Source organism: Saccostrea cucullata, unplaced genomic scaffold (assembly GCF_032062105.1).
Source record: "Saccostrea cucullata isolate Sc308-1 unplaced genomic scaffold, CSIRO_AGI_Scuc_v1 ctg625, whole genome shotgun sequence".
Classification (NCBI taxonomy): domain Eukaryota; kingdom Metazoa; phylum Mollusca; class Bivalvia; order Ostreida; family Ostreidae; genus Saccostrea; species Saccostrea cuccullata.
In genome coordinates this window covers 61,547-80,339 of record NW_026922868.1, presented here as the reverse complement: position 1 = coordinate 80,339, position 18,793 = coordinate 61,547, and the positions used below count along the sequence as shown (strand labels likewise).

At 32.5% G+C, this 18,793-nt stretch overlaps 1 protein-coding gene across 1 annotated transcript in view; it reads left to right on the top strand.

Annotated features, from left to right (window-relative positions):
• LOC134262643 (diacylglycerol kinase beta-like) overlaps window positions 1-15,443 on the top strand; it is a 69,545-nt gene extending 54,102 nt beyond the window's left edge. The window contains 8 exon segments of the mRNA XM_062745019.1: window positions 247-416; window positions 4,144-4,208; window positions 4,421-4,511; window positions 5,888-6,101; window positions 11,283-11,403; window positions 11,703-11,763; window positions 12,033-12,118; window positions 12,251-15,443. Of these exon segments, the coding sequence (XP_062601003.1) occupies window positions 247-416; window positions 4,144-4,208; window positions 4,421-4,511; window positions 5,888-6,101; window positions 11,283-11,403; window positions 11,703-11,763; window positions 12,033-12,118; window positions 12,251-12,254 (812 nt within the window). The 3' untranslated portion in view covers window positions 12,255-15,443.
• Window positions 15,444-18,793: the final 3,350 nt, after the last annotated feature.

The following is an 18,793-nucleotide window of genomic DNA, read 5'->3' as shown; positions in this document are numbered from 1 at the left end:
AAACTTTAAGTATGAAAAATGCCATTTTCTTTCTTTCATTGCAATGTACATGTATCAGTAGAAATGAATTGAATTTGTTAGCAAAATCAGTCACATGAAAAAGTAATTGTTCTCTGAACATTGGTGTATAGGAACACTTATAATGCCTCAATCTATGATACATGCAGGTAAAATATTGTACAGTAAATCCATTCATACTGGCATGAAAACTAGCAGCATACACATTAGCTTGTGTTCTGGTAACAGGTTATGACGGTGAGAACCCTCGGAAGACCCTCCAGAAAGTGTCCCAGAGCGTGAAGATCATGATGGACCGGTGGAAGATTGAGTTCAGTAAACCAGAGGAGGGGGAGGAAGAGGAGGAGGGTGACCCAGTCCCATGCAATATTATCAATAACTACTTTTCCATTGGTGTAGTAAGTAGGACCCAGTCCCATGCAATATTATCAATAACTACTTTTCCATTGGTGTAGTAAGTAGGACCCAGTCCCATGCAATATTATCAATAACTACTTTTCCATTGGTGTAGTAAGTATCACCCAGTCCCATGCAATATTGTCAATAATTTCTTTTCCATTGGTGTAGTAAGTAGGACCCAGTCCCATGCAATATTATCAATAACTACTTTTCCATAGGTGTAGTAAGTATCACCCAGTCCCATGCAATATTATCAATAATTTCTTTTCCATTGGTGTGGTAAGTAGGACCCAGTCCCATGCAATATTATCAATAACTACTTTTCCATTGGTGTAGTAAGTATCACCCAGTCCCATGCAATATTGTCAATAATTTCTTTTCCATTGGTGTGTAAGTAGGACCCAGTCCCATGCAATATTATCAATAACTACTTTTCCATAGGTGTAGTAAGTATCACCCAGTCCCATGCAATATTATCAATAATTTCTTTTCCATTGGTGTGGTAAGTAGGACCCAGTCCCATGCAATATTATCAATAACTACTTTTCCATTGGTGTAGTAAGTATCACCCAGTCCCATGCAATATTATCAATAATTTCTCTTCCATTGGACAGGTGTGGTAAGTAGGACCCAGTCCCATACAATATTATCAATAACTACTTTTCCATTGGTGTAGTAAGTAGGACCCAGTCCCATGCAATATTATCAATAACTACTTTTCCATTGGTGTAGTAAGTAGGACCCAGTCCCATGCAATAATATTGCAATATTATCAATAACTACTTTTTTTATAGGTGTAGTAAGTAGGACCGGACCCATGCAATATTTTCAATAACTACTTTTTCATTGGGGTACTATGTACTAAGTAGGACCCAGTCCCATGCAATATTATCATTATCTACTTCTCCATTGGTGTTTTAACGAGGCCCGATCTACTTGATCTGCGCATACGTTTTAATGCAGTGTTGACTCAGGCACGTCACAGTACGTCACAGTACCCTGGACTGCCGTAACAATTGAATACAATAACGTCACAATTAAAATGATGTCAAATTGCGCTAAAATGTTTTGCTGATCTTGCATACCTGGTAGCTCTATAGACAGTGCATGTTGAAAGCTGGCTCATTCTGGCATTTCTATTTTTTACATGTTTTAATTTATTTATAATTAATAATCAACAGTAGAAGATAATTTATTTTGAGATATCAATTTCTTGGTACAAATTCATTAATTTTATCTTGTTTTATTTCAATAAGTGAGTTAGAAAAAAAACAAACAAACAAACACTGCAACCAAAAGTAAACAATTTTAGTCTTTCTCCTTCAACATGTTGAAGAGTTTATACACACCCCTTTTTACTGCAGACTTAAATATGCATGGATTAGCTTGAGTTTAAAAAAAGAAAAATAAGTCTCTGAATCATTTAAATGCAACCACAAAAATATTTTATTTTTCTATATAATACACGGTATTAGTAAATTTCGTAATTTTTGTCGCCTTTTTTACCCCCCCCCCCCCCTTTCCACATAAAACAACGTCTTGTGTTAAGAAAAAAATAAAGCATGGAGAGAAAATTATTTCATAATGTAAGAATTATTGATTTTTTTAGAAACTAATACAGTATTATAATTGTTTGTTGATGTTATGCAAACCCATTGCGACTGATATAAATATCTAGTTGGATAAAATAAGTCCTATTTTTGTGTTTTGACGTCCCCTTTTTCACTGCAATAAAGGCTACCTCCAATTTTCTTTTCATTTTTAAAAAGAGGAATGAAAAATTGCATGATATATGTGAAAAACAAAACATTTCATCATTTACTTTTTTTAATCTGTCAACTACTTTGTTTATTGGGGAGTTTTAGTATGTAATTGTGTATAAAAACACGAAAAATGGTCCATATCTTGAAAGTGCCCCCATTGAACTACAATAAAGGCAAGGTAACAAAATTTCAATCTAATTTTTCTTGTCATAATGCATTCAAATTAGGGATGTCAAAATTTTTATTTTCCTTAGTCGAACATTCGATTGCATTATTCGAACAATAGTCGACCATTCGGAACATTTTTTTCATAATAAAATCTTAATTTCCGTTTTACTTTCGTTTGCATAGACTATGCAAGAGTTATCCTTCTTTGATTTATGCATTACGTATGCTTTTGACAGATATTCACAGGCACTTGACTTGTAGCTATTATGTTTACATGAAATTATAATTATTTAGTTTTAATATGCATCAAAAACCACCAGCAAATATTTTTTAAAACTCATTTAAATAAAATAAGATAAACACAGCGTCTACACGTCAGGTGCCCGTGTGACATTGTTAATACCCATTACCGTATTAACTTTAAAACAGTTAAATGCCCTAGCTTACAACACTACAATGTATGCGTGTTTTTATAAAAGTAATTATCAAATTAATATCAAAACGTGTCTCGGCTACCGTATGTGAACCTTTGAATATTACTAAAGTAACAATATTTTGGATACATGGAATGTAAAGTCTAATTAACTGTGTTTTCATTATAATTCTACAAACAAAACCCAGCACAGTGATTCATAATTTATCAGAAAAACAATTGTTATTGACAATTATCAGATTATAGAAGAGCAAAGTTTCGCTTAAAAAATTTCCACACGGTTGATTTCGGTGGTGGCATTTTCAAAACTGAACTGAAAATCTATGAAACCTAGACCTAATTGGGGGTTTGATTTTTCTGAAAGGTTCTTACGTAGTGAATAATACTCACAAATGAATAGCTAGCAATGACTTTGTAAAGAAAGATAACCCATGAACTTTTTCATAAATTTGTAATCAAGAGTTACCGCTCTTTTTTTTATCGTATTTTATTTAGTCGATAGTCGGTCGCATTATTCGATAGTCGGTCCTTTCGACTGACAGTTGAATAGTCGACTATTCGTTGACATCCCTAATACAAATATATTTCCAAGAATTAAAATTTTTTATCGTTCCATTTTCGTAATTTCCAACTAGATTTGGCCTCGTTAAGTAGGACCCGGTCCCATGCAATATTATCAATAACTACTTTTCCATTGGGGAAGAAAGAAGTAGCCAGTCCTATGCAATATTATCAATAACTACTTTTCCATTGGTGTTGTAAGTAGGATCAACCCATGCAATATTATCAATAAGTATTTTTCCATTGGTATTGTAAGTAGGACCCAGTCCCATGCAATATTATCAATAACTATTTTTTCATAGGTGTAGTAAGTAGGACCAGACCCAAGCAATATTTTCAATAACTACTTTTTCATTGGAGTACTACGTACTAAGTAGGACCTAGTCCCATGCAATATTATCATTATCTACTTCTCCATTGGTGTTTTAAGTAGGACCTAGTCCCATGCAATATTATCAATAACTACTTTTCCATTGGAATAGTAAGTCGGACCCAGTCCCATGCAATATTATCAATAACTATTTTTCCATTGGGGTAATAAGTATGACCCAGTCCCATGAAATAGTATCAATAACTACTTTTTCATTGGGGTACAAGTAGGATGCAGTCCCATTCAGTATTTTCAATAACTACTTTTCCATTGGGGTTTTTGTAGGACCCAACCCATGCAATATTATCAATAACTACTTTTCCATTGGTATTGTAAGTAGTACCCAACCCATGCAATATTATCAATAACTGCTTTTTCATAGCTTGAAGGTACTTTTGTTGCAGAATAAGAGTTGTCTTTCTTTCTTTTAGGATGCTTCCATTGCTCACAGATTCCATTTAATGCGAGAAAAACATCCTGAAAAATTTAATAGCAGGTAGGTAATTGTTTTAATTTATGTTTGTGGAGTGAAATTAATCGTAGGGCAAATTTTCTTATGATGTTAATTGTTTTGACTAATCTCAGCATTGAAGCAATTTTCAAGTAATCAAATAATGTGTAATTTAATCTTGGAAGAAATGGATATTAAAAAAGTTTTTTAATTTATTCTATTGCTTTATATGTATCTTGCTGTTTGTTTATATACAGGATGAAAAATAAGATGTGGTATTTTGAGTTTTATACCTCTGAGACCCTATCAGCCACATGTAAAAACCTCCATGAAGAAATAGACATTATGGTATGTATCATATGATGAATAAATGATAGAAAAAAATTATTTTCAAATGTGTTTGAGAGAAATCTACAAATAAAGATATAACTTGATATCTTGATTCATAAAACCATTCACTAATTGGGGACAAAACAATGCTAAGTGTGGTTTTATGAATCACTGGGCAGGGTAAAGGACTTTAATGTCAATTATTGAATGCAATAGCATTATTATCTCTTCATTTTTTTATTTATTTAATCAAGGATTATTTAAATATATGCAATAACTAACTGTCTGGGTTCTTTGTTTTGTGATGATGATCAAACAGTTAGCATGTGTGAAAAATTTAATCATGCAAAGTATCATTTGTCAATGAACAAATTAACTGCTGCTGCAGTATATTTCAAATGAAAAATTCTTACAAATACCCAATGTTAAGAAATACATATTCTGAACAATGGTTTTTATGCCCTGCCATGAATATGGCCGGGGCATATAGTGTTTGTCATGTCCATCTTCTGTTCTTCCGTCTTTCCATCCTTGACCACACTTTTTTTAAATAAGAGTTTAACTCAGTTTTTAAGAAACTATCCAAGATATTTTTATCAAGCTTCATATGCTGATACATACTGATGAAAGCTATTCAACTGCATTAACATTTTTGACCTTGACCTTTCCTTTGACCTTTGACCTAACTTTTCCTAAATTAGTGTCAAACTTCACATGCTGATACATACTAATGTAACAATTCAACTGCATCAACATTTTTTACCTTAACCTTTCATTTGACCTTGACCTCACTTCTCAAATTGTGTCTAAGTCAGTTTTAAAGAAATCATTCAAGATTTTTTTATCAAACTTTATATGTTGATACATATTGATGAGAGATATGCAACTGCATCAACATTTTTGACCTTTACCTTTGCTTTGACCTTTGCCTCACATTACTAAATTATATGATCAAACGTTATATGCTGATTCATATTGATGTAAGCATTTCAACTGTATCAACTTTTTTGACCTTGACCTTTCATTTGACCTTGACCTCACTTTATCAAATTGGTGTAATTCAGTTTTAAAGAAACCATTTATAATAATTTTTCAACTTCATATGCTGATACATACTGATGAGAGCTTTTCAACTGCATCAACATTTTTTGACCTTGGCATTTTTTATCTTGACCTCACTTTAAAGAGGTTAGTTTCAAACTTCATATGGTGATATATACTGATGTAAGCAATTCAAATACATCACTATTCAAGATATTCTGATCAAATTTCATATACTAATACAAATTTTCATGTTTCATAATATACCCTCGGCAGGGTATTCATGTCCTATGGACATATTTCTAGTTTCAGTTAAATTTTGGTAATGTTCCTTGAATGCCTGTTTATTTTAGTGTGATGGATATGCCCTTGATTTGGCCAATGGACCACGATTAGAGGGTATTGCACTTCTTAATATTCCAAGTATCTATGGTGGTACGAATCTATGGGGAGACAACCCCAGCCAGAAAAAGCGCCGAAAAGCTCAGAAAGCAGCGAAAAAAGACAAAGACAGGGAATTCTCAACCAGTAGTATGTCATCTGCTGAACTCTCCATAGCTGTACAGGGTAAGTACAGGGTCTACCAATAGTATGTCATCTGCTGAACTCTCCATAGCTGTACAGGGTAGGTACAGGGTCTACCAATAGTATGTCATCTGCTGAACTCTCCATAGCTGTACAGGGTAAGTACAGGGTCTACCAATAGTATGTCATCTGCTGAACTCTCCATAGCTGTACAGGGTAAGTACAGGGTCTACCAATAGTATGTCATCTGCTGAACTCTCCATAGCTGTACAGGGTAGGCACAGGGTCTACCAATAGTATGTCATCTGCTGAACTCTCCATAGCTGTACAGGGTAGGTACAGGGTCTACCAATAGTATGTCATCTGCTGAACTCTCCATAGCTGTACAGGGTAAGTACAGGGTCTACCAATAGTATGTCATCTGCTGAACTCTCCATAGCTGTACAGGGTAAGTACAGGGTCTACCAATAGTATGTCATCTGCTGAACTCTCCATAGCTGTACAGGGTAAGTACAGGGTCTACCAATAGTATGTCATCTGCTGAACTCTCCATAGCTGTACAGGGTAGGTACAGGGTCTACCAATAGTATGTCATCTGCTGAACTCTCCATAGCTGTACAGGGTAGGTACAGGATCTACCAATAGTATGTCATCTGCTGAACTCTCCATAGCTGTACAGGGTAGGCACAGGGTCTACCAATAGTATGTCATCTGCTGAACTCTACATAGGTGTACAGACTAAGTACAGGGTCTACCAATAGCATGTCATCAGTCGGTCCCACCATAGGTGTACAGACTAAGTACAAGGTCTAACAATAGTACAGGTATGTCATAGAACTCTCCATAGCTGTACAGGGTAGGTACAGGGTCTACCAATAATCAGTAGAACTCTCCATCAAAGTACAGTGTAAGTACAGAGTATACAATATGTACTAAAAATGTAACAGAATTTCTTCTTGGAAGGAATCTCTTTGTATGTTTGTAATAATAGAATTCCTTGTTTAAGAAAAAGTGCCAAACAAGAGTAATATACCTTCCTGTATAGATATATACTCCAGAACTCCAGAAAATTTTCAAATGAAGAAAATTGGACACTTAGATTTATACAAATCAAAGTAGGCATGGAATATAAATGTTGATTAGTAAAATTATGTTATCCCCTCCCCCCCCCCCCCCCTTAAAAGAAAAAGAAATGGATGAGAGTAAAAACATGTTCAAAAGATACTATCTATGTATTAACCATGATTAACAATGAATGTAAAGCAAATGTATACAGTTCCTTAACAATGAAATAGGGGCAAGCATGAGTTATTCGCAGATCTCTCCCTCATTGAGTTGTTATAATGAATTGTCATCTGACTCTCCTTTAAATTTGTAGGAGAATCAATTAATGCTCACAGCAGAAGCTATGGGGACTTCATTTAGTGTATCTATTAGCTGGGATGTTCCTATCTCTCCTCTTTTTGTGGAGAAGTTAATTGGGGCTGTGTCTATTACCATGATTTACAAATCTCAAAAAATCTCACACAAGAGGATGCATTTTGTCACAGGCATCGCACAAACTATCAGCATTTAAGCTGTTCATCAAAAATAATTCTGCCACCATTCTATAATAATCATCACATCACCATGGTAACAATTTTTCTTAATTGAGAAAGCTCTGTTTGTTCCTGACAACCTTCTAAATAGAACTATAAACAATTTGTCATTTTGACATGAAAGTCGTTATAAAATGTAATAAAAATCGGCAGGATCCTGGCTTTCCATATTGTACCTGGTCCGTCTTTTTTATTGATTTTGCCCAGTTCTTATGATATGGCGTGGTGAATCAGGCCAGGCGGAGAATAACTGGAGGTTTTAGGGGAAGATAATCACTTTTGCTTAGTAGGTTTTAGATTTATGGGTACAAGAGCGGTCCTTTGAGTTAATTAATTTTATTAAAAATTATGAAATCTATTACGATTTTTAAAATTATTATTATCTGTGTGTACAGATATTTTACATCTTTATATGTGTATAATTTTCTCTAATTTCTTTTTGTTGTTATGGCAAAATTTTCTTAATAACATGTTTTAGAAATTAAGCCATACATTTTCATGTACTTTTTTCCTCTTAATTTGGTATCTAGCTTAGTTTCTAGGAAAGTGTTCAAGATTTTTTTCTTGAAACATCCAAGGCAGAAGAAATACACAAGAAAAGAAAAGAGCACTAACATTTATTTTCTCTCAGCTGATTTTGTAGATTTTTATGAAGTGAAACAAATCATTTTAATACTGTATCAAATGTCTGATTCTGAGATTGGAGACTAAAACTCTTTTTTGCACAAATTAAGTCTAATTCTCTCCCAATTATTAGTAATTTGAAGATCAATTTTCTATGGAAATTGAGAGTGTCATTTACATTTTGTCCTCGGTTTATGAATTACATGAAGTTGATATTTTATTTCAAAAATGATCGTGGATTTCACTGTCAAATTGTATGAATTATATGCAAGGGATAATTTATTTTTTCATAATATCATAAGTTAGCATTTAAAGATGTTATAAAAATTTTACTTTTTTAGTGTGATCTTGCAATGGCTAAATTATTTTAAGATTTGCAGTATTCTATGAAAAATGGTGTTAGTAAGAATTCTTCCAAAAAAGGGGAAAGAAACAAAATTTGAATTTATTAAAACATTCTCTTTTCTATGAACCAGTGAAATATAGATGTATCTTGTCAGGTACACCATAAACCAAATAAGTTTGAATGATTTGATTTCTAAAGAAGCTAGGGTTGAATCACATACTTTAAACACTAATCCCCAACAATAAACTAAGAACAGAGTTTAGTCAAAATTTTGATTTTGAATATCTTGAGTTTCTTGATCTAAATGTCATGTTTAAAATTAAATATTGTAATTCAGATGAATGAGAAAAATTGTTTTATTAACAGAATTATTTCAAAAGTTGCATTCCTTTTGAAATCTGACTTAAGTTTGTACTTCATTTATGGTCTTTGGGCCATGTATTAGTCTTCTAGGTGTGAGTCTTGTTTATGGATCCTATATCAATATATAAAGCCTTTTTAAAATTGCTTCCGTGAGCCGTAGAATGTCTTCAGAAAAATTTAAACAAGTATTCTAAAGTGCATAGATTTCTTTATATTTAAAGTCAATATGATTCCAGTAATTAACTTTTAATTAAATAGTAGGAGTAAATAACTTTCCTGTCATTTAAATGGCATAAACGTATTGACTGCTTTCAAGCGTGTTGGTATTAAATTCACCCGAAAATGATCTTGTTAATCATTCTCATTTTCGTGACACATGATCAGATTCTTATCGCGTCTAATTTTTATTTTCTACTAAATGTTTCCTGTAAAGTAAAAAGCCTCAGCACTTACAAGTTGCAATTACAAGGGTAATACCTTAGCTAATTTGAATATACTCCGATCATTCCAATTATAAAAAAGGCCCCTCTACCATTAAGTCTGGCTCCATACGGTAAAAACATGGAGAGTTAAGATTCTAATGGGGCGGTTTTTTCCCCTGTTATAAATCTGTATTGACAAAATTAATATTCTTGGTGTATTTTTCAGAGGAAAAATGTCTTTTACTGGTAAAGATTATCGTCACAATTATGGCCACATAAAAAAGACTTCATCCTCATTCTAAATGTGATTTGCCACGGTTGCAAACAATGGATCTCTTCATTTACACTGAATTAATCTCCTCATTTACATATAGTGATTCCAGTATGAGGGTAATTTTCAATGGTTAAAAAAGGTGGAAATGTGAAATCCAATGAATAGAAAAAAGAATAAAAACATCAAACGGGACCTTTGTTTTCAGCAGTTAATACTATTATAGGCTTTTGACAATGGATTGGAGGAATCAAGTGCCTTGATAGTGAAAGGAACCAATAAATAAATGTATATATCAGAAAGTAACTTAATTGTTCTGCTGATAAAGGTCTGACCTATTAGTTGCCTGCTATTTCAAATGCAAGCTGCACCTTTGTCTGTTATTTATACTTAGTTACTTTATAAAAGAAAAATATTAATATGGCACAATTACTAATTAAGTTTTTTTTTATTTGTGTTGTAACCATTTGTACATGTTTTTCCCCATTAAAATAGTTGTTGTGGAAATTAAAAGATATTACTTTGAGAATTCCTCCAAACTCATGAGTTATTTAATACTGAATTTTTTTTGTCATTGAATAAGCCATAAAAATAAACAATAAATAAAAAATAGATGAACTTAAGTCTGGCTCTTAATTCTGTGGTACAGTTCACAGAGAGAAATGTTTTTCAATATGAAATCATGGACGAGAGAATAAACAGTGTAATCCTATTTGATGATCCACGAGTTCCCAGCATCTCTACACATGACGACAGATTCCTAACGGGATTAAGATCTTTACGGGCTTTTTTTGCCGTTGACAAGAGTTGTATGTTTAATATTGTTTTCTGTCATAAATGTTCATCATCGGAAGTTAATATATCAAGTCTCCTGGTGTGAAAGGAACTCAATAAATAAGACCACTGTTTCAGAAATGATTTTTAGCAAGAAATATATCATTAGCTCATAAGATGTCATTTTCCCCTTGGTGAAACCGTTAGAAAAAATTCAATAAGATCAGCTGTATTTCTAAATTTGATTCTCATCAAATGATGTATGCAATTAATTAAAAAGATATTTTGGTGCAACAATAGAATTTTTTTTTTCTAGTTAAATGTTAAATCGATGGGGAAAAAAGTACTTTGAAATATGAAGAAATATATCTGAAATTGGCATTGTTAAGGAAAATATATTTCAAAAAAAAGTGTAAATGGATAAATTCTTTTAATTTATACTGTAAACCATATCAAATTATGACTGTTCCATATAAACATTTGCATGTATAATTAAAGATATTGTTTTCTTGTTCAGTTTTTAGACCATTCTTAGAACAATATAAGATATGGTGAAAAGAATCCTTTTCAATTATTTTTAAAAGAAGACATTTTTATCCATGCATGCCTACAATAAAGAAAACTTCTTCTATGTACATCTTTTGAAAATCTGTTTGTCCAAATGTTTATATACTCTAGAAACAGAGATCTTCTGACCACCTTCCTTAAACTCTGAGCATTACTGAAACAATTATGGAATATTATAATCTTATATCATTTAATGACGATTTTTGAGATCTGTTTTGATGTGTACGGTATTAGATATTTTGATGTTTATGGTTTCAGATGTGGGAGACAGTATGATTGAGGTGGTGGGGTTGGAGAACAGCATGCACATGGGTCAGGTGTACGCCGGTCTGAGGGCCTCGGGGCGGCGACTGGCACAGTGTACTCAGGTTGTGATCAGGTGAGAGTCAGCGGTCTAATATTCCTACACAGTGTAATGATGTAAAATACAGTAAAACTTGACTATTCTGGATGTTGTATAATCTGAAAACTTGTCTAATATGGTGTAAACTTAAAGTCCACTGCAGTAAATTCCACAGCTGTAAATGTAATGCAGCCAATATCTTTGGAACCAGTGATGTAGGGTTCAGACAAATTTTACTGTATATATAAAATCAAATAAGTAGTTTGATATTCCTATAAATTTAATTAGTCAGTTTAATGTTATGTATGTGAATGAGTCTGTAAATTTTATTACAGGACGAGAAAAAGGTTCCCTATGCAGATAGATGGTGAGCCCTGGTTACAGCCTCCATGTACTGTAAGTCACACCTTGTCAATTCTCTTAACGAGAAGTTTTTACAAATCTTTACTTGAATGTGAGAAATGTTTGATAAATGTTAATAACTCATGATTTATATGACAAATTTGAAATGCTTTAAATGCTGTTGTTAAAAAGTTAAACACAGGATTTCATGAAGCAATAAATAATTCCATTTTTATTAAATATGTACATGTAAATATTATTTAACATGTGAAGATGTGTCAGCTATCACTACTTAAGGTGATATATATTTTATGTTGTTTCAGATCAACATAACACACAAAAACCAAGTACCTATGCTCATGGGACCCCCTTCCACAAAAAAAACATCCATTTTTAAGATGTTTAAAAAGTAAGGCATTGTAAGTATGCACTAACCTCTCTTATTTTATAAAAAAAAAAAAAAACATGGAAAAACTTAGGTCTTACAACAATAACATCTATGAAATTTATTAAGGTATTTTTAATTATTCTGTTGTTTTAGCTGAAACAAAAATAAAACAAACTACCAATGGCAGCAGAATACACACAAAACCAGCTTGTACCCGTAAACCAGAAGTCGCAGCTCTGTACCTCGTCTACATACGCCAGTAGATTTACAGTCGTAGTGGAATCTATATAACACAGAGCCTGATCACACAGTCTACATACTCTCTACCAAAAGACCTAAACAGTCCGCAGTTCTTTTTTTCTAGAATTTTATTTGAGCCAGATTATCAGAGTGGTTATAATTACGGTTAGATTATTTAGAAATTTGCAGGTACAGTAAAGCTCGTTTAATACGAACACAGATATTGCGAAATCACGGATATAGCGAAGTTACCGTGGATCCCCAGCCATATAAATTTAACGAATTCTTGATACGCATATAAAGAATTATGGATATAGCTAAGTAATTTCATAGGTCCCAGTGAGTTTGTTATAACCGAGTTTTGCTGTATACCCCTTTTGATCCATTCCTTAAGAAATAGTATGTAACTGACATATAGGTTAATATAAGCGTGTATGTGTTTCCAACTGACAACACCTTTGTAATGGTGCTGGCTAACTTCAGTGGTACAAGAAAATGACAGTTTTGTGTAGTAGACGGTTTTTAATATCAATTGAGATCTAGATCTACAGTTATAATCAATATCAATGTGATGCTTATGTAAAACTAACCTTAATTAAAAAGAGATTTACACTGGTTTGATGTGCTATAAAAGTCCATATACAGCTACAATCTACTGAAGAGTGCATGAAATTAAACTCAAAATTATTTTTTATGCTCAAATTTGAAATTAAGGAACTTTTAAGACAAGGTCCATGGTAAAAAATTTTTTTTTAAATTGTGACACTGGATGATAATGTCTCCTGCTTAGGGGGTTTAAGGGTTTTCTACTTGTCCTGGGTCTTCAGTGGTAGAACACACCTGTTCACATGGATTGAAACTGTTAGAATTGATACAGGTATGATCAAATGTTGGTCGTAAAATTCAGTGTAATAGGGTGTCTCAACACTTATTGTTAAGCAAGGACACAACAGAAACTAAAAACTAAGGAGAATTTTATCACTCTTAATACATGCAGATGCTACTAGGTGAAAAGGATAAACTGTCTGTCTGATGTTTCTGTAGAAATCCAAACTAGGATGGAATATGAATAATGTAAATCTTACATAAGTTACTTACAGTGTATTTGTTTTTATTTGTGAATAATTATTATTGTATCTAATGTAGAATTTTCCAGATTGTCATTTTTTTAATAAAGAAGAGTTTAAGTGCTAAAACTATAATGGGAGTGTATTTTAAAGAAAAACATGAAATAATCATAGTTATAAGTAAGATTAACTACTACTGAGTAATAGAAAATAAGTTTAAAAGAATTTGTTTTAAAGCTTGAATTTTTTTTTTACATTTAAGAGCAACATTAAATTTTAAAAATATGTTAACAAATGTACATACAATTTTTGTAATTGCTGGCAATTGCAGTGTTTGTACAAAGAGCTTTTGACTCGTGTATGTAGTATCTAAGATACAGTAGAAAGCTGATCAACTGAAATGAACAAGCACAAACTATACAAAACACTCAGTCTAGGTTGTTTTTCTGTAAGGGAAAAATGTTACCATTCAAATTTTGACTGTCATGGATTATATTTATATATATAGGAGTTTGTTTTCCTTTCATTCCAACAGCATTCATGTTATCAGGGTGTTTGTTTTTTTTCCTTAAACTGAATAAAATTTGCTCGCCTAGATTTGAATGTTCTTGTGGCATTGGGTTCGATTTTTATAATCTTGCCAATATATATAGATATAATTTTATTTAAGAAATTTATATGTAGTGCATTTTTACCTTGTTAACTGAATTATTGTAGAACTGCAGACTCTGCGCATTGAGCTAAGGAATTTAACAAATTGATCATCATGTGTACATTTGTATCTCTTGTATATTATTGGAAGTAAATTTTATAAACTTTATCATGTAAAATATTTTATGATAGATAATAAGTTGAAATTCCAGTGTGACATTTTTTTAGTTGAATTCGCAAACTTTTTATGTTGTCTGAAAAATTAATTGCAACCAGAACACATTTGTTGTAGTACCTGCACCCTACCCCTTAAAAGACAATAGGACTGTTTATTTACACTACATGTAACTGGTGGTCTTTGGTGCTTGTTTTTAATACTAGTAAGTCTTATCAGATATACATAGAAACGATCATACAAAAATCAACAACCATATATTTTTTTCTTTAAAGAGATTTTTTCGTGACAGAGAATCGTGGACAGGGGGAGGGTAGCTGAGGTATTGCTCATATGGGCAAAAAATGTATCAGTAATACATTTGTCTTAAATTTCATTTGTTTTTAATTTATGAAATGAGAATACAATATCAACAATACCTAAATATATTTACTGTGGAATTAACTGTGATTAAAATGCTACTATGCTGAATACAAAAACTGGCACAAATTCAGAATTTCTAATGAATTGCACACAAGCGATGAATTCCTTAGTATCATTTTTACCTGGCGTATAGAGATGCTGACCACTTTACCACAGCCCACAATAGATAATGGCATGTAAAACCTGCTATTGACTTGTCCTCCAGAATAACTTAAATATTTCTCAGAAAGAAAGGAATTTTGCAGCATAAAAGAGGATTTAAACTAAATTAACAAATTTAAACATTTTTATGATTATTTTCTATGATGTTTTTATGTAGGAAAAAGTCTTCTATGATTTATGTCGAAATTCAATATTGAATATTTTTTATAAGACAGGTAAAATGTTTGCAGTCAACCTGTTCATGATGGACAATTAAGATCAGATTTTCGATGGACAATTAAGATCAGATTTTCCTCGTGAATCTCTCCATGCCCGTCGTTGTAATGACTTCCAAATTTGAGATGACAATACATAAATAATAATCCAGCATTTTTAAAAAACTTGTTCAAGTTTAAATTTGATAAGAGTATATTTGAAACACACACGCAATGTTCGAGAAAGAACTACAGCAATACCCCTAGTCGACGAGTAACTGACCCAGCTTCTAAATAGGTGTTTCTATAGGTGTGTTTGTAATTTTATTTTAATTAAAATACTTAATTTAAATTCAATTTTTCTCGCAACACATGAAAGTGTTGCTGGAAACTCTTACACTGAAACCAAATAATTGTGGTGCTTGCATAAAATGGAGCATTGTTAATGATGGGGGAATCTGAAGTCTGCGTTATTTTACAATTTTCTTAAGATTTTGTGAGTGTATATTACAAAGCCTACAGCATAGTCTGAGATGATGCTAGATAGTTTGTTTTTGTTTGTTTGTATTGTTGATTTTTTTTATATATAATTATATCTGGGAAGTACCAAACTGTCTTAATTTTTATATAATCATACAGACATGCTCACCCACTTTCAAATATTGTTCTTTTGTTCTTGACTTCAATTTGAAAACATAGGCAAATGTATTTATATATACTAAGTGTACGACTAATTCATTGCTTGATTACATAACTTGAGTTAATATATAGATGTTGATATATTTGGTCTCTGCATAATTACGCCGCGAGGAGTCTCTCGTGAAAATCATCGTGTATGTGTTCGTTGTTTTATTATTATAACATATTAGAATATATATATATTTTACTCGGTAATGTTAACATATTGAATTTCTCCGTTACCAAATAAATATTTCACGAGTTCTGTTATATCAGTTTTCTTTTCTTTTATGATTGATGCCCACAACTGTATATATAATAATAATTTATAACAAATATATTGTGAATGACGTCACTATAGATCATGTAAATAAATGTTTAGTTATGTTACGCTGACACATTTTGCAAATAGTTCATTTCTACGGGTGAAAAAAAAAAAGATGCGAGTGGAAAAATAGATCAGTTGCATTTTGAAAAAGGAAAATCAATAAATAAAATATATTTCACAAATCACAAGGAAAACAAAATTTTCTAGAGGATTTATTAATTCTGGGAAAGTTATGATCTATATATACATTTTAAATAAATAAATGTAACAACCACGTGAGTCCGTTTTTATGTTAATGTTTGAAAAATATTAGAAAAACATGCTTTTACTATTTAATGTGCAGTTTGCTGCAATTATTTCTTAAAGGATTTCAAGAAAAGGTTAATGAGTAAAGCGCGCTACTGATGTTCGTGTTGTAGTACAGACAGAATGGAGCTAGCCCCGATAGAGGATAAGATAGACCACTGCTGGCGAATTCCTGTCATAGCGGAGCCCTGAATCCTCCAAGACGGTTCCTCAGTTTCCCTGGGCTGCTCTGGCACGCGTACGATATTTACCCAAGATAGCCTCACTCTGGATAGATTTGAAGAAGGATTAACGGAGATTTGAATGCGTCCAACACATTATAAAGGTATCAGCGCCGAGTCGACCGCGGCGAAGTTAGAAGACAGACGACTTATAGACGTTTGATTTTTGATTCGGTGGATACGAATGGAATTCGTTAGTTGTTCAGAGAGTCGCTTCTTGGTGAATTTGGATGACACAGAAGCGCGTGCTTTTTCCACTAGGAGGTTCACTATCTAGACGCTAATTCTCCTCTGTTATTTAGGTATAAATTAATCCCAAGTAATCCCCTACATAGTCTTATAAAGGCTTTCGAATTAAACCTCCAAAATTAAGAACACAGGGCAGATATATTAAGATTTAGATCTAACTGTTCGTTGATTAGTGTTAATTTCGTGTGAGTTGATTAAGTCAAAGTTAAAAATCAGAATACAATCAGACACGGATTTCAGAGTCGAGATTTTCCTATCGGAAATTCCTTTAATATGATGTCACCTTGAGATACACAACACAATATTGTCGCTAAAAGCAGAAGTCAACTTCTCCAAAAGATATGCTTGTTGTCTGTGTAAGTTATGAAAACGGCAGCGAAATCGCACACCTAATGCAGAAACACCTACTCCGTCTGAGTGCTGTTAGTCTAACAGCCTCATCTTTTTCGTGAGAATTCGGAATACACCTAACATTTAAAAGTGCCGTTGCCTCGTGGCCGGCCTTTATTTTGCAACTGCAAGTATGTTTGGACCCCAAAACAAATACAGAAACGCGGCGGAAATTTCAGTGTGTGTCTATACACCGAGCAAAGGCTACCATTAAAGCCAAGAGCTAGCGAGAATCAATTTCAAACATTGACCACAAACTGCATTTTTCTTTACGTTTAACCTAATATATTAGAAGGCGTTACCCTTAGATTGATTTCTGTTCAATTTTAACTACACATAAGTCAAGACATTGTGTGATAAGTACGAATTTTACAACATGAAATTATATTCTGACAATGTTAACTATTCCAGGATAGTCCAGTCTTTTTTTGTTTTGTTTCCTCTTAATTGCGTTACATTTTTTTGTTTTAATACATTACTACGCTTCATTTTCTAATGAATTAAGGTCAGACAATACGTTCCTTAAATATCTGTATTGTATATTTTTGAAATTATGAAAAATATTTAAAATTTAAAATTTCATAATGATTTTTTAAACTAATTTTTAATCGTCTTTAACTAAAGAATTTTTATGAAAAATTATGTTTTTTACCAGAAACACTACCCTATGCTATATGTTTGTTGCACAAATGCCTGGTTAGGTACCTCATATTGTTTTGTCAGTAAACATAAAGTAGTAATACTTCAGTGACAAATTCTTTGAAAAAATTGTATATTATTGAGGAAGGTATCATCTGTCCTTAACCTTAGACACTACCCTTCTTAATTGTTTGAAAAAAGTATACACTTACTATACTATAAACAAACGTTATGTTTATAGTATAGTAGCAGGTGTTTTTCTAAACGATTAAGATGGGGAATTCCTATGGGAAAAGTATGCAAGGTTGCCACTACATGAAATATATGTAGATAACGAAAAGTATTCAAGCCCAAAAGTCCATAAAACAATACAAATCAGGAGCAGGGCAAACATGGACCTCTTAAACATAGAGGTGGGATCAGGTGACATGAAGGGTTGAGTATCCCCTGCCGACCGGTCACACCCGTATTGTGCTTCTTGTCATGATCGGAAAATACCGGAAAAATATGTCGAAACCTCTGCATCTAATGGTCTAATAATTGGTATGAAAAATTCACACACCATCATCATTTGACTTACAGATAGAATGCGTTTGCTAAAAAGGTCACTATCGACCTAAAAACTTTCAAAATGGTGACTTTAATCGAGACTGCTGATATTCTTGTTTTATCAACTTCTTAGAAATTGTTCATACGCAGAGAATGTTCTTACATATAGAATCATGTTAGAGAAATCAATTTCGTACATTAAGGGTATATTGCTGCATACATGCAAGTAAGGGTAGTTAACGATTGAAAAGTAAAAGTCATCATGTTTATCATAAATCTTTGTGGTTAGATTATCACTAGTGCATTTTTCTGGTAAAATATCTAAATAAAAATTCGAAACAGATGTGTCCGACTGTGTGGTATCTTTTATTCCAAATTCACAGGGATATATCTTATCGACAGAAAAATGGAAATAACCGTTGTT